The sequence below is a fragment of the Solanum dulcamara genome, chromosome 6 (assembly GCF_947179165.1).
Source record: "Solanum dulcamara chromosome 6, daSolDulc1.2, whole genome shotgun sequence".
Classification (NCBI taxonomy): Eukaryota; Viridiplantae; Streptophyta; class Magnoliopsida; order Solanales; family Solanaceae; genus Solanum; species Solanum dulcamara.
Window position 1 is genome coordinate 3,090,916 of NC_077242.1, and position 23,692 is coordinate 3,114,607.

General features: G+C 34.2%; 2 protein-coding genes and 1 pseudogene across 2 annotated transcripts; all 3 read right to left on the bottom strand.

Moving 5' to 3' along the window:
• Positions 1-904: 904 nt before the first annotated feature.
• On the bottom strand, positions 905-7,441 carry LOC129893184 (phosphoenolpyruvate carboxylase-like). Its single transcript, XM_055968674.1, has 11 exons — positions 7,255-7,441; positions 6,840-7,042; positions 5,566-5,957; positions 5,302-5,386; positions 4,376-4,598; positions 4,032-4,135; positions 3,833-3,920; positions 3,414-3,568; positions 2,025-3,023; positions 1,521-1,907; positions 905-1,422 (listed from the first exon to the last, which is right to left on the bottom strand). Exons 2-11 carry the CDS (start codon positions 7,005-7,007, stop codon positions 1,129-1,131), a joined length of 2,895 nt encoding a protein of 964 aa, XP_055824649.1. The 5' UTR covers positions 7,008-7,042; positions 7,255-7,441; the 3' UTR covers positions 905-1,128.
• Positions 7,442-11,630: 4,189 nt separating this feature from the next.
• Positions 11,631-16,276, bottom strand: LOC129893185 (cytochrome P450 CYP72A219-like). The gene is made up of 5 exons (XM_055968675.1): positions 15,919-16,276; positions 14,308-14,525; positions 13,390-13,634; positions 12,737-13,121; positions 11,631-12,208 (listed from the first exon to the last, which is right to left on the bottom strand). The coding sequence occupies exons 1-5, from the start codon at positions 16,199-16,201 to the stop codon at positions 11,783-11,785; spliced, it is 1,557 nt and encodes a 518-aa protein (XP_055824650.1). The 5' UTR covers positions 16,202-16,276; the 3' UTR covers positions 11,631-11,782.
• Positions 16,277-18,027: 1,751 nt separating this feature from the next.
• On the bottom strand, positions 18,028-22,126 carry LOC129893186 (cytochrome P450 CYP72A219-like; annotated as a pseudogene).
• Positions 22,127-23,692: the final 1,566 nt, after the last annotated feature.

The window sequence follows — 23,692 nt, forward strand, 5'->3', positions numbered from 1 at the left end:
AATGATACTTAAAGATATTCTTGAGTAGCTTTGGTCCTTTAAGTTCGTTGAAAGTGAGTATTTTTATCAATCAAATACCAACAAACTTTGGTTGTTAAATTTTAAAAACAGTAACAAAAAAAGTTCTTTTTATTCTTTACAAAGTAGCTAGTGTTTTCTTATATTCTATTAAACTACATAGATAAATACCCTAAAACATTTGTTTGATTTGAGTGAGTTGAAGAGTTAACTCTTACATAAAAATCAACATAAACTTATACGATATTTAATTGGGAGATTTAGGGGTTCTAATCTGCACATAGCACTAGTTAATACAATATTTGGTTCCTCTCTTTTATGTTTCATATAAATAATACCTAGCATTAATTATGCGGACATCCATATATAGTTTTATGCTAATTGATAGAATGTGGAATAAATGTGGTATATTAACAATACATGGAGTAAATGTGCTAAATTGATAAAAGAAACCATCGTTACAGTGAGTAGGTCATATAACAACAAAAATGTATACGGTGTAATTTCACAAGTCTAGTCTGAAAAGAGTAAAATATACACAAACTTTACCTTTATATTTATGGTGTAGAGAAGTTATTTCCAATATAATCCTACCAAATGGAGTCTGAAAAAGATAAAATGTACGTAGACACTATCTCTATTTTTGTGAGATAAAAAAACTGTTTCCAATAGACCTCGATTTAAAAGAAATAGTGAGAAGATCATATTTTGTTAAAAAAACAAACAATGACATGAGTTTAAACGGAGATTCATGATCTTGTGAAGTTTCATATAGCCGATCCAGCTTGTTTAGGAATGAGATATTGTTCTTAAAATTTAAGTAAAACCTAGACCCATTGCAAAGCATAAGATGCTAAACTGAAGTCTGAAAGGTTGGAACTGAGAGTAATTGTAAAAAGAAGCATTTGGTAAATGAAGAAAAGTACTCTTTTGCAGCATAGTTTTATTCAAGAAGCTAGTAAACAAGGGGGGTATAATTATTCACCCATTAGATGGGGTAACTAAACTAGAAGTTGCAAACAAAATGAACTTGAGGATACATGATTCTTAATGTATACTTTAGGATGGGCAAGTACTTCACCAACCATCAAAACATAAAACAGAATAGATTTAACCAGTATTCTGCATTCCAGCAGCTATACCCTTCATGGTCAAGATGAGTGTGTCTTCCAAGCCGGGAGCATAATCACTTCGTGGATTCAGGCTCACGAGTTCAGCAGCAGGCTTCGATTCAATGTATTCCTTGGTAATGTGAGGCCTCAGAATGACGTTGTAGGTTGGATCACGAATTCTCTTTAGTGTGTAAGCTTGGCACACATTTAAGGTAGTAATATAGGAATCACGCAACCTGAGTCGTTGCTTTAAGTAGGGGTCTCCCTCCAGAAGATCCTTGTGTCCAGCAATCTATACAAAAGCAACATAAAGAACACGGATATCATGTGATCAAACATGATGAGTAACAACATGTGCCAAGTGCAAGAACTTGGTCAAAATTAATTTACCTGAAGCAGGAGGCTCTTTGTCTCCTCATAATTGGACCTCAAAAGCTCACCGAAGGACCACAAATCTTCAGAAACCAGAAGCTTGTCGTACAAAGCAGCAATGCCGGGGTCTCCCTTGGCAAACACCATCTCAATCAAATCAGCAGTAACTCTAAAGAATGGCCATTTTTTGTGCATGTCCTGCAGCATATGGAGGTTGTTTTTATCCTTGCTAAGTGCATACTTAAATGCTGCCCCAAAGCCAAGCCAGACTGGCAGATGAAACCTAGTCTGGGTCCATGCAAAGATCCATGGAATAGCTCTAAGTGTTTCAATGCCTCCACTTGGTTTACGCTTTGATGGACGGCTACCAATGTTCATTCGACCATACTCCAGCTCGGGTGTTGCCTACAATTGTGATCCAAAAGAAAAAATTAACTTATTAAAGTCAGAGAAATATTTGTTATCCTTTGCTAACACCTATTGTTTGAGAAGTAATATAATGCATTTTCCTAGCACACTGACCAGGCGGAAGTACTCGACAAATCGGGGTTCCTTGAATACTATTGACCTATACTTCTCTGTAGCAACGACAGCAATTTCATCCAGAAGTGCACGCCATTCTGGCTTTGGGGAGAGAGGTGGATTCATTCCATGTTCTAGGGTGGCAGAAGTGAAACGCTGGAGTGTCCTAAAACACAAGTGTTCCTCCCCAAATGATTGCTCAATAACCTCACCTTGAACTGTTACACGAAGAGATCCCTGAATTGTATCAGGTGGCTGAGATAATATAGCAAGATGGCTGGGACCACCTCCTCTTCCAACTGTACCACCTCTGCCATGGAACATAATTAGCTTCACGCCATATTGTTTGGCAACTTTTATAAGCTCCTCTTGAGCCTTATATAGCTGCCATGCTGCCGACAGCCGACCAGCATCCTTTCCAGAGTCTGAGTAGCCAATCATGACCTCTTGCTTCCCATTAATGCGGTTTTTGTACCACTCAATAGAAAAGAGACGTGCAACAGCAGCAGGAGCAGCCTCCAGATCATCCAATTTCTCAAAAAGTGGAACTACCCGTAAAGGTTGCTTCACGTGGCATTCACGCTGTAGAAGCTCAACAGCAAGCACATCAGATGGTGCAGTGGCCATTGAGATGATGTATGCCCCAAAGCAGTCTGATGGAAGTTCTGATATGACATGGAATGTATTCAAAACATCAGCAATTTCTTCAGTTTTTGGAAGATCGGGTCCAAATAGAGGTCGCTTGCCGCTGAGTTCAGAGAGAAGCCACTCTTGTCTATGTTCCTCAGACCACTCTCGATATGAACCAATTTCCAAGTGCTGGGTAATGGCATCAAGGACATCAGTGTGGCGATCCGACTCTTGTCTTATGTCAAGTCTCACAAGTGAGAGTCCAAAGGTGGAAACTTGTCGTAGAAAATCCAGAAGGCTTCCGTCAGCAATTGGTCCATCCCCACAAGCACAAAGAGATCTGTAGCAGAGCTCAAGAGGTTCCAAGAACTACACAAAATGTGCAACCACTTTAGTAACTTATCTATTCAGGCAAAAGAATCAGTTTGTGGGGAAGAAAATATAAATACAGACAATTTTGACAGAATACAAATGTGCATGCCAATGCTCACACAACAACAAAGAGACATGGCACATTCACTTCTCTAGTCCCTTTATCAGGAATAACATGTCAAGTTGAACAAAAAATAACAATGCTGCTTAATTATAGATGTTCCACTTTTACAAATGGGGCATGGTTAACAGAGAAGAAGAAAGATAACAAAATAATTAAGTGTTGCACAAGAGTAGAGGAGTGGACCCATCCTCCACAGAGAACCATGAGCCACTGACCCTTGGGGATTTCTAAAAAAATACTAACAATAATGAAGTGTTGCACACCTGCTCGATGTTAGTGTATGTTGCCTCCTCGGGAATTTCAGAGAACCCATTGGATAGCAGTTGGCGAGTACGCTCACGTGTATGATATAGCTTATCTCTCACATCACCAATAATTACACGATATGGTTCATTGGGTGGAACTTGTTTCCAGAATTCTACATCAAAAGTAAATTTTGAAGGTCAAGAGTTATGCAATTGCTCTGTTGGAGAGGTAGAGAGAAATTCATGCAGCTTCTGAAGACTGACTAAAGCACCAGATGCTGAAAATCTTTTCTTTTTAAATCAGAGACAACACCACACCTTTTTCTCACTTGAAATGGAGAACAGGCAAAAGGTTACCTTAAATCAGTACTCCGAGCAGTGCTATCAAATTTATTTGGAACTAGCAAGTTATTTTAATTAGCATTCATTCTAGTTACCTATATAGTGTTTTTCTTCTCTCTTTAATGAACGGTGTTGTTCATCTGCCCGAACGCGAAGCTCGTCATTGCAACGCCACATAGATAACTGAAACAACGTTCTAGTCAGAATCATCTATAGGGCGTAAAAAATGATAACTTTTCAAAATAGACAACCCAAGAGGAGAAGTCAGAAAATTATGCAAGTGTTGTAAATTACCTCAAACATTAGATCATCTATCTGAGAATAGTACAAATTAGCTGCCATCATTCGGGCCAATAAGCAAACATCTCTAGTGACCTCAGGAGTCACTCTTGGATTACCTGCATTTAGTGGCAGACATATCCTGAGTGACTGATGAAAGCAATATTTACATGATCTTCTATCAAAGAAATCTATGTAGCAATATCTTTAGAAGATATCTCGAGAGAAGAGCTTAGAGAGCTTTGCTTCTGTCCAATGCCCTTCTGAATGTATCATGATTCAAATTATCAAAGGTTAAAACTCTCTACTGCCAACTAAAGTAACTGTAAACAGCATTGTTAAAAGGAGAGGAAATGTACCATCACGGTCGCCACCCATCCAAGACGAGAACTGAATAAGAGGAGCATTATAAGGAACTCGCTCATTAATCCCAATGTTTTTAAGAGCTGTGTCTACACGTCGTAGAAACTTCGGAACACCGTTCCAAATTGTTTCATGGAAGTAGCTCATTCCAGCTCTCATTTCATCTTGTGGTGTTGGAGGAGTCCTTCTGATTTCATCAGTGCGGAAAGCAGCTTGAATCTGCGAGGTGGTAAGCAGGATGCATTGTGAGAAGAGAACATATCCATCTTATAGAAACATTATAATTCACAGAATGTTCAAGTTCGATGCTTGAATCCCATATAATTTCTTCTCAAGTGTCACTTGTAACGTGTGAGAAAGGAAAAAAATAAATTAGCAGTGCTTCAATTTTTTAACTTTATTGGATTCATGTAACATAGTATGACAAGAATTACTCAATATTTCCCAAGTAAAATTCAGTCACCCGTTACATATTCCACAAGTATCATGAAAAATGGAAAAAGTGAAGCAAATGGTGAAATCGTTGGACTAGAATATAGAAAGAGTATGAGTATATGTATGTATATACCAAATAAGAGAGGCTACGAAGCAGTTAAGCAACCCGTATAGATACATAGATATCATCCATATTCTGGAGAAAGACAAAAGTGGCATAAATTCTAATCAAAGACAAGGAATCCTTCTGTTCATATAAAGGCCATCTCATTTTTTAAAAGCGCAACTTCATCGTGATTGAATTTTGAGTGAAAAATAACAATGTCATATAAACTTCTCAAACCTAAAGTTCTATAGAATTATTTTGTGTGGAGATGAAATTTGACTTCCTAACGACTGAAACAACAGATTGGTTGCTATGTTTTTGGTCGAAGTGATGTCTCTCTGTTTGGAATAGACCAAATAAGGGGTGAACACCAATATTTACCTCCCTCTGTAAAGCTTCATCAAGTTCCTCTTTATCGTCAGGTGTAATGTCTTTACCATACAACTGAGCCAAGCAATTGCGGATTCTAAACAGCAGAAAAGTCAGCACTAAAGAAGTAAAAACAGCTGAACAAAAAGGGAAAAAGAAGACTTCCATGGGTTATGACTGATTATGATAGAATTAATAAATAAACAAAATTCAAACTTGTAAAAGAGGTGTAACAAAAGATGCCGATTTCTGAATTGTAAAATTTAAAGACCAGACCTTGCATGCTTCTGAAGCAAAGATCTCCGGGTAGATTGAGTCGGATGAGCAGTAAAGACCAAATCCACAGTCTGATTCTTCAGAGCATCAAAAACTTCTTGAGGAGACTTCTTCAAGTCCACTACAAGCCTCTTGAGCGTTTCTTCAATGTCGGATTCAGTCATCGCGTTGCTTTCATCTAAAAAGTCACCCTTTTTCGACTTTTGCCTCCGACGATAGGCGATCTGAACCTCCTCAGCCAAGTTGGCCATGTTAAGCATGTGAGAGATAGATTTAGCAACAACAATTGAATCCCCTGGATCCAAACTTGTCAACACACTGCCAAGCTCCTCCAGCTTCTTCTTATCACGCGTGTTTTCATACTCAGCAGAAAGCTCATAACATTGTTGGACCTAATCACATCCAGAAAATCCAGTATTGTCAAGGGCGAAAAACGTGAAAAAGCTCTCAAGTCTGTTGGGGCTTTCAGCACAAATAGAGAAAAAGAAAATACAAATATGTATGTGCAGTCTGGGAGTAATAATTATAAGCATGAATTTCAAATATATGAACAAAGAAATTGGATTTCGCTCATTGCCAAGGAAAAATATATGCCTTAGAGCATTGATGACCACACTAAAGCGCCCACTAAGCTTAGCGAGGCAAACCGCTTAACATGTTTTGCTCCTCGCTTCAGTAATTAATCGCATTTTAAGCGCACCTTTATAACACTAAGAAAATCTACTACTACAAAACTCGATCAGTTTTTCTTAGTATATCTCAATGAAGTAACAATAACTCAAGCAACTGTTAGTGAACTTTTTCTAATCCTCTAATACAATCAGACTACTCAAAACCAAGATACTTTATAATTCTTTCAAAATAGAGAATTCACAGTCACTATATAAATAAGTAACTTGTAAGATTACCATTATTGAAGACACAAAATGTTCAACTGAGACTATAGTACTATTTCTTTTATAACCATCATCCAGGCAAGCTTGCGTGTATCTCAACTAATTCCACGGATACTTTCCACCTCCCACTCAACTAATTCTATAGGATATCTTCCACCTCCCACCACCAACATGTTCTAGATCAGACAAGAAGAAATCACCTAATGTTTTGTCTCCATTGAAATTCAACCCCACTTCATCGACCACTAGGCTGCTACTATAGTACTATACACACATAAAAATCAAATCTAAAAGCTAATCTTTAGTTAAAACACAGTTCTTGAAAATCACAAAAATAATTAGAAAAAAACAATCGATTTTTGAAATGCATATACATACAGTTTCTTTGATACCCTCTCCATGCAAATCCTGAAGAATGTCAAGGAACCGATCCAAAAGCAAAGCATCATACTCCACAAGCTTATCATCTTCAGAAACCTTAGCAGGTACCAAAAGCCTTAACTGTGCATCTATAGATGCTAATTTCTCCAAATTACGATTTGCCATCAACCCCTTTATTCTACAACAACAAAATCAAGATCCTGCAAAAAAAAAAAAAAGTGGGGCATTACATGAAGATCATAAATTTTTAATACAAATTACTAGGGCCACAGTATCTTGATCATGACCCCATTAAAACAGAATTTTTAAAAAAGGGGTTTTGAGGGGTCCACATGAAACAAAAAAAAGCTCAAATTTTGAGCATTTGGCAATGGAAAAAAGATTGTTAACTGTAACATAAATAAGGAAATACCTGAATCTGATATATTTCAGATTACAGATGAAGAAGAACAGTAGGAAAAACAAAAAATCAAATCTTTTTTTTTTACACAGAATTTTTTTTTGGGGATTTTTTTTTTTTTTTTTTGAGGGAGGTATGATCTAAAGTGATGGAACTGGTTAAGCTTATATATAGAGAAAGAGTGGCCCTCTTTTTACTCTACTTTGTCTATTAATCTCTCACTTTTTCATTATTCATTTTTTATATGATATAGATTGCTTATATTATTTTTTATCCGTTATAAATATTCTTTTGGTTCACTTTACTCGTTTATAGTTTGAACTTTGCAGGTTTCTTAATAAATTAATTAGTGACCGACTTGAGTATTTTATCATAATAATTATATTAATTAATATTCAGTCTTAAATTTTAAAAAAATGCTTTGAAAAATAAATAAATAAATATAGGGTGAAGATTATTTTCAGCTTTTAATTTTGCTTTTAAAATTAAACTTTCTCCACAACTTCGAACAATAATCAAACTCCTTTCTACATCATTCCCTATTAGTATCTTTAAGGTAAAGGCATAAAAAAGTTCACTTACACTTAATATTTAAATAAAACAAATAGAATCAAGACATGTATATAATTATATAGATTTTTATCACCTAATCATGATTAAATAAGATTAAACTATTTTTAAAAAAAATTGTGACATGAAAGTATCACTAGTGGACCTGTGAACAAAGGTGGTATGAATTGTGTATGCCAATTGAACCATTATTATTATCTTAACTGTGACATTTATTTTTATTTTTCTCAAAGCGTGGTATTGCTTATCCCACTAAGCTAGTAATTAAGTGAGACAGCAGCAGGGAATAATGCATTAATTAAAACAAAAAAGAGGCACTTTTTCTGGTGTTTTGATGCTTTTTTTTCTCCCCTTTATTTAGTATCCGCATTAAAGTTTAATTTAATTCATTTATACATTGTATAAGCAATTTTTGAAGGCAACGACCCGAATAATTTTTTCCATTTGAGTTCGAACCCGAAACCTCAACCTAAGAATGTAGAAAACTCAAACCATCTCACTACAATTTATGAATTGGTTGATGCGGGCGGATCCAGGTAGGATCAAAGGAGGTCATCCAAACCTCTTTCAGCGGAAAAAATATATATTAGATGTTGGATCCCATTTAACTTTTTGTTTATATGTTTACTTCTTCATATTTTAAATCCCTTTAATGAAAATTTTGACTCAACATTTGTTATGCTTTCTTATCTAAACATGACATTGACCAATATGGGTTATGGTGCAGTGGTGGGACTGCTTCACCTTTGACCAGATGTTTGAGTTTGAGCCCTGAGTATGGAAAAAATTCCGTTGGGAGCGTCACCCCCGAATGAATCATACGGTGCGCAATCCAGATTTAGTCAAAATTTTGCGATCTTCGGACACCAAATGAAAAAATAATAATCTATGACAACCAAACCACCAATAAAATAAATTAGGTTTTCAATAGAATACAAAGTTTAAGCCAAGGAAAAACACTTTTAATTAAAGAATTATTGTTTATATATATGACCAAAAGAGAAACTGATTGTTTATTGATGTGAAAGTATAAGAATCTTGCAACCACCTAAGTTCTAAAGCACAAGTGACACAACTCCAACTACCTCACTTTTTTAAATTTTAGAATAGTACAATAATTTATAGACTAGTGCCGTGATCCAAACCCTTGTTCTGAAGTTTAGATGACGTGTGTCTATTTTTAAGGATTTTATGTTATATAATAATAGATCTGTATAAGATAAAAATCACAAGATATGTAGTCAAGTTAGTAGCAGACACATGAAAAGTCGAGTGTGCAACTGTCATAAAACACCGAAGGAAGAGGTATATTCTACCTCGAAGGAGTTAAATCGGATCAAGACTCGAACAGTCGGAGGAAAAGGCTAACTTACTTTCCTGAGTTAACCTTCTCTACCACGTTTTTATATGTTATTAGGAGAAGTCAGTCTGCACAATTCATAATTATGAACTTGAAATCCTTAAAATTTTAATAGCGTTTGTTGAAGTATTCCGTACTTTAGTTGAAAGTATTTTGTTCAAAAACTTTTTCCGTATTTAAAGATTAATAACTAAATATTAATAATGATCAAAGATAACTAAATCAAAATAGTGGAAAAGACATGAACCATATTGTTTGAAAAGCATTGAGAGATATTTGACATTTGCAGTAAAATACTGTTAAGTAAATGAATTACTTGCAATAATTGATGACTTATGTTTGATCATGTTATCAAATAGTAGTATCAACTTATCATTCGTCCTCGAAGCTAAAAAATTAGGCACATGAACCGTTGACCTCTAATGCTCCCTGACTCCATTTCAATTTATATCCGTTCGAATTTCGAGAGTTAAATAATTTAAATTTAATCGTAAATCTAAATATAGAATTTTTAAAATTTTTTAAAAATAACGTAAAAAGTACTATAAATTATTATAATTAACAATTAAATATATTTAAAAAATATATAGAATAATTACAGTTAAAATAAACTTTGTTTGAATTTCAAAATTTAAAAACACGTCATGTAAATTGAAAGTAAACTACTACTACTATTTTATTAGCAACACAGACAAGTGAATTGAATCTTGAACTCAGAACCTTTAAAATAAACAAAATAATGCAAAAAGAACATTTAAATCTGTTTATTGCAATGGCGGTTGATTTGATGGGAAATTGAATTATACTATATGTATTTTCACTATTTTAATTTGTACTTTCTCCCGTCCATATTATACGTTGTTTTCAAGTTAGGCACACTCTTTTATCCTTTTTTTTTCCTTTACCCCTTTTGGTTAGTTTATCTTCTTCTTCTTTGTCCCTTTCTCTATTTTTATTTTTTAAAAGATAAAGATATTAGCTAATTTTTAAAAAATTAATAAAAATATAGGACAATTAAATAATTAAACTACTGCAAGAAATAATTAAGAAAAATATTTAAAACACTAGTTTTAATTGACGAGAAATACAACGGAGTTAATGATAGTGAGAGGGTTGGAGGCGGATCCTAGAGTGTGAAGGGTTCAAGTTTAGCAAGACTAAGACAAAGAGTATTTTGAGTGCAAGTTCAGTGTCAGAACTCACAAGTGACAAGAGTGATGTAAAGGATGATTGATACATAAGTCATCTTCGAGGGAGGTAGTTTCAAGTATCTTGAGTCAATTATTCAAAGAAATTGGGAGATTGACGATGATATTACTCATCGTCTTGGAGTGGTTGGACGAAATGGAGACTTGATTTTGATGTCTTGTGTGATAAGATGTGTTAATAAGACTTAAAGGTAAATTTATAAAGTGATTGTTAAACCAACTATGTTATATGAGGCATAGTGTCAAGGACGATATGTAAGTCGAGGTTTATAATAGAAGGTTAGTAAGTAGTCGAGCGTTGTCGAATTTTCCTACTACCTTATTCTTCGTTCTATTTTTACCTGTTATTTTCTCTGTTTCATTTATCATATTATTTGTTGTCGGTACTATTCTTTTATCCATTATTTTCTATATGGTTTTTTTATTACTGTATTTCTTTTCTTACTTATTTTGGTATGCTTTGCTTGACTGAGTGTCTATCGAAAATAATCATCCTGCCTTCACAAGGTAGGGGTAAGATTGTGTATAATATATCACCCTCTCCAGACCCCAATCATGGAATATCACTTTTCTAAAAATGATATAAAATTAAAATAACAAAATTAAGCTTAAACTATATATATTTCTTGTATTTTTTTCCTATTGAAGGAATAAACCTATTATTTATGATACTTTGTCAGTATATGATATAGACAACGTGAATAGCATAGAAGACTGGAGAATACTTTTTAAAAAAAGTAATGAATCAGTCATCTATAATAGCTTGTTATATATATATATATATATATATATATATATATATATATATATATATATATATATATAATAGAGAATTAGGGATATTTTTTTTAAGAAATAAATCAGTCTTTTGTAATACCAATGTTGATATATGATATGAGTGTGAATATTATAAATGATTGAACTCTCTTTCGGAATGATAATGTTACATTGTGTTAGATGACAAATCAATTGGATGATATATTTACGAAGGTCTTAAATAGATCCCAATGAAATATTTTCATGACAAGTTGGGTATGATTTATATTCATACTGCAATTGATTCAGTCCCACGTGCAGGTTACTAATGATGATTATTCAATTAACTAATTAATGATAATTGAAATGTGCATAAGATAGTTCATACACCAATAATTATTGTATGTTTCTTGCCATGAAAATATTTTTCAAACCATCTTATATCTACGATGTTCTGCTAGCAATGATGACAGATGTAGAGTTCAGTCATCGAGTTCATTCAATTGTAGTACTTTTGATGCTAAACATAAATTTATATATAAGTTACTGAGTTCCTCGGAACCCATATTTAATATTGCAACTCCGCCCCTGATTTGAGTCTGAATAAACTCTTATTACATTACAAGACCTCTCACAAAATACCAAATTATAGTTTGTGCATAATAAGTGGAGCACCATACTGAGGCTGCATGGTTACTATGGATTTAGGAGCATGTGTGTAGGATGGAGACAATTCAAAAGAGAAGCTTTGTAGGATCATACACAAAGTCATTTTTGCTTCTAACATGGCAAAATTTTGTCCAATGCATATTCTTGGACCCCAGGAAAATGGAAAATATGTAACTTGACCCTTTGTTGCACTTGATATTCCTTCTCTAAATCTCTCTGGATTGAACTTGTTTGCATCTTCACCCCATACTTCTTTGTCATGATGCAATAAGATCACTGGCAATGAGACTAGTGCACCAGCTGGTAGAGACAATTCTCCAAGTACAATGTCTTCATTCACCTTCCGGTTAAGTGTTATTAATGGGGGATATAACCGTAATGACTCATACAAGATCATCGTCACCTGCAACAAAAATGCTTCTCCTTCAGTTATATCTTAGCATGAATGAGACATATAGTTACAGTTACAGACACCGTTCACTGGAGTACTCCACTAATTTGTAACCAACATAGAGAGAAGTTCTGGAAATGAGATCAACCCCGTAGTTAAATACATAAGTCTTTAATAGCTTAAACTCGTAAATGAGATGGTCACACAATTCAACATAGTGTCAAACCAAGCAAAAATTCTGAGTTCAAGTCTAACCCCACAAGTACAAAAACAACAACATTACCCAATGTATTCCTACTAGTGAGATTGGGGACGGTAGAGTGTACACTACGGCTTAAGTAACACATAACACAAAAGTTTGAAATAGACAACACAGAGGTAGAATAAAGAATAACAAATATGACAAAGCAAATAATAGAGAAACTGTAACAGATCGTTCAAAGCAGAATAATGATAAGCGAAGCACAAGAAACATGTATTAGCAGTAATTGAAGAACAAGAAACTACGCGAGACTGAACCAGCAAAACCTAAATACTCACAACTTTTAGATGATTTAATCCATCAAAATCTGGTTTTCGACTCCCAAACACTTGCAAGACTTCTTCTCTGGCCTGTGCCTGCCAATCTTGATACCTACTCAACAACACCATAGTCCACACGAGCAAGATTGATGTAGTTTCTTGGCCAGCAAAATAGAATAACTTGCATTCTTCGATGACTTCTTCGATGTTCATTCCAAAATCCTTGTTTCCGTGCTGTTCAATTTCTTTAAAATTTGATTCAAGCAATATGCCTAACAGATCCTCATTATCGGCATCCCCTGCTTTCATTGCCTTCATTCTTTTATCGATAATACCTTTAACTGAGGTCCGAACGTCCTTTTTTATTTCCTTCATTCTTCTGTTCCTCTTTGTTGGCAAAAATCTTAGAAATTGTATTATAAAACAGAAAACCAAAATGCATTAGATAAGAATGATGAAGTTGTGCATCTCCTAGTGAACTTTGTAGTTTGTAATAGAGTACTTTGGCTCTATGTTGTTCAGTCTCTCCAAAAAAGTTACGGCACCCATGTCGGATTCTCTAGAAATGCACTAATTTTGGAGGATCCAACATGCAACCGTCATCACTTTTTAAGAGTCCGAACAACATAGCTTTGACTAGAGTTTTCCCATTCCCAGGCAAATTTATTTACCTCCGTCCTGGGAAATAAATTGAGCGTACTGCATCGATAAAATTCTGAGCTTGTTCCCTTTGAAGTTCAAAAATCTTTCTACCTTCTTCGTAACTACTTCCAAAAGCTGTCCGAGAGATTACGTCACAAGTTAATTGCTGAAGGTGAGGCCATACATCTATCTCATGAGAGCCTTCAACTGGAACAATGTCTTCCCATTTGCTCAGCATCTCACTACAGCTCAAGTGAAATGCTGGAAGCATATGCTGTTCGAGAAAATGGTGAAAGGGGGACAAATGTCAATGACACAACACTTAAACAGAATTAGGAATACAGATATAGCGATACCGTCTCCATCTAGTTCAATCAAAAGAAAGAACGTTCAAATAACAATTAAGGTGAAACACATTCACTAATTACAAATCTCTTTATAATAAAGAAGATCCATTTTGTTGTAATATCTAAGAAATTATTCCACCAATGTAATCCTCTCTGAATAAAGAAAGAGAAACATGGTATAGATGAAACTCCAGACCGAAAAGTAAGGCAAGTCGAAGGCCAAAAAAACCTTTAGAAGGAACAGTAGCCAGAGAAGCAAGAGTGAGCATTTTATCTTCTAGTGGCTGAAGAATCTAGAACATTGAATGATTATGCAGATGAGATTCGACACTGTAGAACCATAAGACCCTTCTATGCTTGTCTAACTCAAGTCAGATAGCAGAATTTACGTGAAATAGTCATATGCAGAAGACATAAAAGTTTAGATTGAAAGATAAGGAAGGCAAATCAAAGGAGATAGAAAGACTAAGACGGAGCAGTAGCCAAAGAAGCAAGAGCCAGCATTATATCCATCGTGGACTAAAAATTGCAAACATAATAATTTATGGTTGACCAATCACAAAGTTTGAAGGAGGAAGAGCAGAAAGAGCAATGACAAACCTTTAGCTTCTCTAGATGGAAAGCGGGATTGATAATTTTTCTATGTTTGGCCCATTTGTCTTCTTCATAGGTTGCTAGTCCTTGTACCAATAATGCTGCAAATGGATTTCCACCAGGCTTTTGATACAAATAGGTTTTCGAGAGTACTTCCTTTATAAGCTCAGGGTCCATAATTAGTACTTGTGGGTTTGGACCCAACCATATAAAACATTTTTTCCCTGCAAGCATATGTCTCAGGATTAACTACTAGTACAAATTTGGAAATGAACATTTATACGACCAACTATTAGAAAGAAATGAACAAAGTGGTCTTCAAAAGATAACTATATGAGGAAAAGATGGCTCATTACAACTTCATCAAATTTGATCTTTTAAAACTCTTACCTTTCAAGTGGAAGAGGCAATCTCTTGTAACTAGAGTAAGGACATGTTTAATTTGGATTATGTTAGCTGATATGATCATTCTCTCATATATGTGCACCTTCACCAAATAAGATGTAAAATGACCACATGCCTCCTCACGTGCTGACTTGATTCATTTTTATGAACCAAATATGTGTTAATTCTTTTTGATAATAGGTGTGCGGCAGTGAGACTCGGATATGAAGTTGTGTGTAACCAACTCATCTAAAAACTTAAGTTATTAAAGAAAGCACACTTTTTTATTTACTTAATTATGTCTTCAACTCTTCAACAAATACTCCTCCTCGGCTCCTCCTCTACAGAAAAAGCATATCTGATTATACTCTGTACGTGTTATCCAGACAACTATACTTTACCCTTTGTTGAAGTGAACCATGGTTTTTTCACACAAGTAAAACAAAGTACTATAATTCAAAATCTTGACCAGCTCTTTATTGGTAAATTTCAAAGAAAAAGAGATGCATATTCAGGAATATGAAGGAGGGATTTGTGTAAACGGCTGATTTATGCAAATGTTCCCTTTTTAGGTCAAGTCTATGTACACTCCACCATGTCAAACCCCATAAGTGGGATCACACTGGGTATGTTGTTGTTCTTGTTGTATAGATTTTGTTCCTATTTATAAAAAAAGTGCGAATATAGTCCTTAAAAAAATTGTCTTTTCGCACAACATTAGACTCGGATGTAATGTTTGATTATACATTACCTAATATTACAGAGAAAACATAAAATTGTCTTCTTACTTTTGCAGTAACGTATAAAAATTTAGACCATGATCTAACGTTTTCTTATAAGATCTCCAATTTTCTCAAAAGTATCTAAGGTCAATGTATTGCAAGAGAAACAAAAGGATGGTCATTTACTAAACAACTATTCCGCAAAGGGACTTATTTTCTTTAAGTATAATCTCACGGAGTGGGATCTGGAGAGTTGTGGTGGAGCCAGAAATTTGGCGAGGGGTATACAATTTTCTTGTCAATTGTGTTAAGGGTGGACAAAATCAATCATACACTTATAATAGTTAACATTTAACCTCTGTACACCATAACATTTTCTAGTGAAGGGTATGAAGGGTGGCTCTCTGTAAATGCTGGAAAGGGTAGAGTTAAGGAAAACATCACAAAACATTCTGAAAAAAAGCAACAACAATAACTACAACAAAATAAAGTGATAAAGCAAAGTACATACCATATTTCTTGATGGTTTCAAGAAAGAAAGGCACCAATCTTGGTGCAATATCATCAGACAGATTCATAGGCTTTGAGGTAGCTTCCTTAATCATCCCAATAAAATCTTTCATGTCCCCATACAATATTTTGTAAGAATTCCCTTTTAGACCTTGTTTTCTCAACATATTCTCCATCTTCTTTGGATTGAACCAAATCCAGTTCAACACTCTCCATAGACACACAAACAGAGTAATTGCTATGGCACAACAACATACTGTTACTACTATTTGAATTTTGTCCATTTTGTTTGAGTTAAATTTATGTGTCCCTATAAACTACTATTTATCTCTACCATGTCTGTGGGAATTAAGAAATGACGTCGTCATCAATGATGAGCAAAGGAAAATATCTGAGGGTGTTTTCGTAATTATACTAAGACACCATGAGTGGCTCTGATTTTGCATTATTTTTTCACTCTCTTCCTCCACTTATACTTGTCCTTTTATAATGTCTATATTAATTGGTATATAGTCCCAAGCCATATTCCATAAGGTAAAAAATGTTTTTAAATTTTTTTTATATTTGATTAGTCAAAAATTTTAAAAAATTATATATATAGTAGATATTAAATTCTCTCGATTTTTTCATGTATTTACTTTTTCATTTTTTTTGAACTTCCTTAATAAAAATGTTGGCTCCATCACTGCAAGTGACATTCTACATTGATTGTGTCGTTCTCATCCTCCAAGCTCCCACATATCCCATCAATGTGAAACGAAGACACACTTAGGCACTGAAAAAACTATTTCATATAACACATGCCTACGTTCTGAAGTCTTGCTTGAAGTATGTGGACGTGCAATTCGAGGTTGATTTTTGGACTTCTAAGGATCATTGTGACTGCTTGAGGCAGTCTTCCCCTAGTTAGGCTTCTCTTGGAGGTCTGGTCACGTACCAACGCTATACGAGTGAGCATTCGAGTTTATCGGGAATGATCTTCTTCAAACTCTCCAGGTTGCTTATAGTCATTCCTTAGAGTTTGATTTAGCCACATGTCGTGGTGTAGTTTGCTCCTTTCACTAGATTTGATTTCGCCATATAAATACACAAGTTGTGGAAATTAAAAGAGGATCAATTGACGAGTAAATTTCTCAAACAATCACTTATTTATGTAGAATTATTTAGTGATATTACTTAACTTAATTTTGAATCAATAGAATCACTCACCTTTTATATTTTCTCTTACATACTCACAAGATAAAATCTCAAATGCTCTCTCAACTATAAACTTTTCTCTCAGAAAGTCTCTCAATTTTGATTTTTAACCCCAAAATCACTCAATTATGGACTTACAAAGTCATTCAACCTATTTAATTGATTTTTTTATTAAAATTTGCTAACATGAAATTTTTATTTAAAACCAAAATTTTAAGAAATAAAAAGATATTTATTTAAATAATTATGACCCGCCATACTTGATCTAACCCTCTAAATATATAATATTGATCCTTTAATTTATTTTTAAAAATACTTTTTTTGAAAAATAAATAGTTATATTTTTTTTTTGAAAAATAAATAGTTATATATATTTTTTTGTTACTCCTTTTGATTATATTAATTAATACAGTATTTGACCTTTTCTCCCGTGTACAAGTGTATTTAGTGGTTTCATTGGCCAAAAGGGCCGGCTGTGCTTACTACCATGTTTTTTTATTGTGACAAAAGGCTAACTACTTTATTCACAACCTCTTTAGCTTCCGTGTTGTTTGTAGAATATCCCAAGGGCTCTTTCTAAATTTGTCATAACAATAAGCTTTTCATTGGTTCTTGAGCTGATTTATTGATAACAACTTCTACAGAGTAACTATAGATAAAAACTAAATCTTAAACACTAAAAAGACAGTGAGAGAGAAGAGGAGGAAGTTAGAGATCCAGCGGCAAACTAATGTCATTCAGGATTTGAAGTTTATGAATTCTGAACTTGCAACTGAATTTATAACTTGTTTTCTTGCAAATAAAATATATATATGGTGGATTTCCTTATACAAATACAAGGTTTAAACATGAGTTATTCTGAACAACATACCTAGAATAACCCCATAAGTGAGGTCTGGAGAGGGTAGGGTGTAAGCACATCTCACAAAATATCAAATTATAGTTTGTGGAAAATAAGAGGAGCACCATACTGAGGCTGGACGGTTAGAGAGGGTTGAGGAGCATGTGTGTAGGATGGAGACAATTCGAAAGAGAAGCTTTATAGGACCCCAGGAAAATGGAAAATATGTAACTTGACCCTTTGTTACACTTGATATTCCTTCTCTAAATCTCTCTGGATTGAACTTGTTTGCATCTTCACCCCATATATCTTTGTCATGATGCAATAAGGTCACTGGCAATGAGACTAGCATACCAGCTGGTAGAGACAATTCTCCTAATACAATGTCTTCATTCACCTGTCGGTTATGTGTTATCAATGGGGGATATAGCCTTAATGACTCGTATAAGATCATCGTTACCTGCAAAAAAAATGCTTATCCTTCAGTTATATCTTAGCATGAATGAGACATGTAGAAATTTAATGTTACAGTTACGGACACCGTTCCCCACTCCTCTATCATCATGTCACCAACTTCCTTGACCTTCTAGAGCGAGCAAACGTTAGCTCCCATACATTTGTTATCAGGGACTGGTCACTGAGACTCCCTTTGTGAGGAGACACCCCTTATCCCGAATTTACGAGGCAATTTTGCCGAGTTCCTTAAATTTTTAAGGTTAAACTGATTCCTATAGGTGGAGTACTCTACTAGCTTGTAACCAACATAGATCGAAGTTCTGGAAATGAGATCAACTCCATTGTTAAAGACATGAGTCTTTCATAGCTTAAATTCGTAGATGAGATGGTCACACAATTCACCATAGTGTCAAACCGAACAAAAATCCTGAGTTCAAGTCTCACCCCACAATTACAACAACAACAACACCATACCCAATGTATACCCACAAGTGGGTTTGGGGAGAGTAGAGTGTACGCTACTCCTACCTTGTGGAGATAGAGAGACTGTTTTCGAAAGACTCTCCGCTCAAGTAACACATAACACGACAGTTTGAAAAGGCATTACAGAGGTAGAATAAGGCATAGCAAATAAGACAAAGCAAATAATAGAGAAAGGGTAACAGATCATTCAAAGCAGAATAATGTGATATGCAAAGCACAAGAAACAACATGCATTAGCAGTAACTAAAGAACAAGAAACTATGCGAGATTGAACCAACAAAACCAGAATACTCACAACTTTAAGATGATTTAATCCATCAAAATCTGGTTTCCGACTCCTAAACACTTGCAAGACTTCTTCTATGGCCTGTGTCTGCCAATCTTGACACCTACTCAACAACACCATAGTCCACACGAGCAAGACTGATGTAGTTTCTTGGCCAGCAAAATAGAATAACTTGCATTCTTCGATGACTTCTTCGATGCTCATTCCAAAATCCTTGTTTCTGTGCTGTTCAATTTCTTTAAAATTTGATTCAAGCAATATGCCTAACAGATCCTCATTATAGGCATCCCCTGCTTTAACAGATCCTCATTCAAGCAATTGCCTTCATTCTTTTATCGATAATACCTTTAATTGAGGTCCGAGTGTCCTTTATTATTTCCTTCATTCTTCTGTTCCTCTTTGTTGGCAAAATTTTTAGAAATTGTATTATAAAACAGAAAAACAAAATGCATTAGATAAGAAAGATGAAGTTCTGCATCTCCTAGTGAACTTTGTAGTTTGTAATAGAGTACTTTGGCTCTATGTTGTTCAGTCTCTCCAAAAAAGTTACTGCACCCATGTCGGATCCTTCAGAAATGCACTAATTTTGGAGGATCCAACATGCAACCGTCATCATTTTTGAAGAGTCCGAAAAGCATAGCTTTGACTACACTTCTCCGATTCCTAGGCAAATTAATTTACCGCTGTCCTGGGATATAAGCTGAGCGTCTAGTGTCGATAAAATGCTGAGCTTGTTCCCTTTGAAGTTCAAAAAGTTTTCTACCTTCTTCGTAACTACTTCCAAAAGCTGTCCAAGAGATTATATCACAAGTTAATTGCTGAAAGTGAGGCCATACATCTATCTCATGAGAGCCTTCAACTGGAACAACGTCTTCCCATTTGCTCAGCATCTTACTACAGCTCAAGTGAAATGCTGGAAGCATATGCTGTTCGAGAAAATGGTGAAAGGGGGACAAATGTCAATGACACAACACTTAAACAGAATTAGGAATACAGATAGAGTGATACCATCACCATCTAGTTCAATCAAAAGAGGAATACTACAAATCTCTTTATAATAAAAAAGATCCATTTTGCTGTAATATATCTGAGACATTATTCAACCCATGTAATCCTCTCTGAATAAAGGAAGAGAAACATGGACTAAATGCCCCGTCCAAGCCTATGAACTTATGCAGACCAGTCTTGACAAATGATGATCCAGACAAGATTCGACATTTTTGAACCATAAAATATGTAGCAGAAATCACTCAAAATAAACATGTGGTATACATGCAAGTCCAGACCGAAAAATAAGGCAAGTCAAAGCGGAAAAAAGATCTTTAGATTAAACAGTAAGCCGAGAAGCAAGAGCGGGCATTTTATCCTTTAGTGGATAAAGAATCTAGAACATTGAATGACGATGCAGACGAGATTCGACAATGTAGAACCATAGGACCCTTCTATGCTCGTCTAACTCATGTCAGATAGAGGAATTTACTCGAAATAGTCATAACAGAACACATAAAAGTTTAGATTGAAAGATAAGGAAGGCGAATCAAAGGAGATAGAAAGACTTAGAGGGAGCAGTAGCCAAAGAAGCAAGAGCCAGCATTTTATCCACCGTGGACTAAAATTGCGAACATAATAATTTCTTGTTGACCAATCACAAAGTTGAACGAGGAAGAGCGAAGAAAAGCAATGACAAACCTTTATCTTCTCTAGATGAAAAGAGGGATTGATAATTTTCCTATGTTTGGCCCATTTGTCTTCTTCATAGGCTGCTAATCCTTGTACGAATAATGCTGCAAATGGATCTCCACCAGGCTTTTGATACAAATAGATTTTTGAGAATACTTCCTTTAGAAGATCAGGGTCCATGATTAGTACTTGTGGTCTTGGACCCAACCATATAAAACAGTTTTTCCCTGCAAGCATATGTCTCAGGATTTAGTAGTACACATTTGGGATAACTAAATTAGTAGAAGTGCTCATTACAACTTTATCACAACCAAGCACGCTATATTCTTTTTTATAATAGGTGTGTGGTGGTGAGATTCAAACTAGAACCTCTGTAAAGATACGACACTTGGGTCTAACTCAACTCCACAGGCTAGCTCATGAGAGAAGGATTGCCCAAGTCCATATAAACAGACCACTAGTTCATTCCCCAACCAGTGTGGGACTTTGACCTACTCTAACAACCTCTACTTGCTAGAATATCATGTTTTGAGTGATCGTCTCATCTAAAAGTTTAAGGTATTAAAAAAAGTACACTTTTAATTTACTTAATTATGTCTTCAACTCTTCAACAAATACTTCTTTTCCTCTATCTAAGAAGCGTCTTTGAGTACATTCCGTGCCTGATTTGCTTATATATTACCTAATCTTTAAGACAACATAAAATTAACTTCTAACATTTGCATTAACGTACAAAATTTTAGACCGTGATCTAACATTTTCTTATAAGATCTTCAGTTTTCTCCAAAGAATCTAAATTGCAATTTGCAAGAGAAACAAAAAGATGGTCATTTACTAAACAACTATTCCATAACATACTCGTTGTAATCCTATAAGTGGGGTCTGAAGGAGAGCATGTGAAAACTTTACCTCACTCTTAGGTTAGAGAGATTGTTTCTCATAGACTTTGGCTCAAGAAAAAACATATAAAAGCATATAATAAGGAAAGCATGATAAAACATTCTGAAAAAACAACAACAATAACTACAACAAAATAGAGGGATAAGCAAAGTACATACCATATTTCTTGATGGTTTCAAGAAAAAAAAGGCACCAATCTTGGAGCTATATCATCAGACAGATTCATAGGCTTTGAGGTAGCTTCTTAATCATGCCAGAAAAATCTTTCATGTCCCTATACAATATTCTGTATGAATTTCCTTTTAGACCTTGTTTCCTCAACAATTTCTCCAACTTCTTTGGATTGAACCAAATCCAGTTCAGCATTCTCCATAGACACACAAACAGAGTTACTGTCACTAATATTTGAATTTTGTCCATTTTGTTTGAGTTAAATTTCTGTGTCCCTGTTTAATTATTTATCTGTAGGGAATTAAGAAATCGTCATCAATGATAGGCAAATACTATGACCTCTTCAAATTAATACTTGCTAAATTAATAAACTCTGTAAGATGATTTTTTTTTTCTCCTATGGGAACTTGGATCAATGGAAAAAATTACTAATTTTGATAAGACAGTAAGATAATATATTTCCGGAAGACCTATAAAAATATATGGTCCCATTAATATTATAAATTAATAATTATTTAAAATTATAAAAATATTTAAGACAATTTAGTGAAATAATAATTCTAGTATTTTTTGTTAAAATTTAAATCTAATTAAAGTTATCTTTAACTTTTCTTATTGCATCCAAAAGTTTTGATGTTCTCATCTCGAACTGCACCAAAAAAATGTAAAGAGTTTAGACGCGATAAGCGGTTCTTTATGCGTAACTAGTTCCAAAGATATTGTATCATCTTCAACTTTATCATCAATATTGTTTTTTCTAATGGTATCCACAATTTCTTCTAAGCTCATGACCTTTAACATATAGCATCAATTTTTTATCAGATGACATAGATGAACATTTTTGAGAAAATAGCCAAATGACCACCGAACCTATTGCCGAATTTTCAACTACGCACTTATACTTCACAGGAGTCTTATTATCCCCCTGGACTATTTAAAAGTGAAATTAATTATACCCTAAAATGTTATTACCATTCACGTGACTTTTGGTGAAATACACGCGTTTGACACATGTATTTCACCAATTAATAAAAAAAAATTAAAAAAATTCTCCTCCTTTCTTCCTCAATCATTTCTTCAACCTTAATCACAATAAAACACCATTTTTACCTCAAAAATTATTTATGTCTCCAACAATTTATAAGAACAATATTCCCAATCAAATCTTTCATTCAATAAATTCAACAATATTTTCATATTCTTTTATATTTTGTACTATTTTCTTTATTAAAAATTATAGATACACATCAAATGGGTCATGGAAATTCGAGACCAATTTATAATACCAATTTGAGAAACTTCTCTCTCTTCCCCCATTCTTTCTCTCTCTAAAATTTTCTTGAATAATTTATAATTTGAGTTTGATGTTGATATTTCATAGGTTTTAGGAGAAAATGAAGAATCCATCTTAAAAGATGTAGAAGAAATTATTTTGTTTTAGTTTCTTCTAATAAGTTCGAAAATGAAAACACAATTACATCTCTTTGATTTTGTTACTCTTGAGTGCATGACTTAAAAAATAAAACAATTAATGGATATATTTTTTAAAAATAAATTTCATTTGTTAGATGTATACTAAACAAGTCTATTGAAAAATTATTTGTTCAAAAAATGCATTAATTGTTGATAATTTTTATACCAAATATCCATTGATTAAGCTTCAATAATGATAGTGGTGAAGAAGGTATAGTAATATAGATAAATAACAAGTGATAAAGAAAAAGGAAAAGAGAAAAAACGAAAAGAGAAAATAAAATAGGC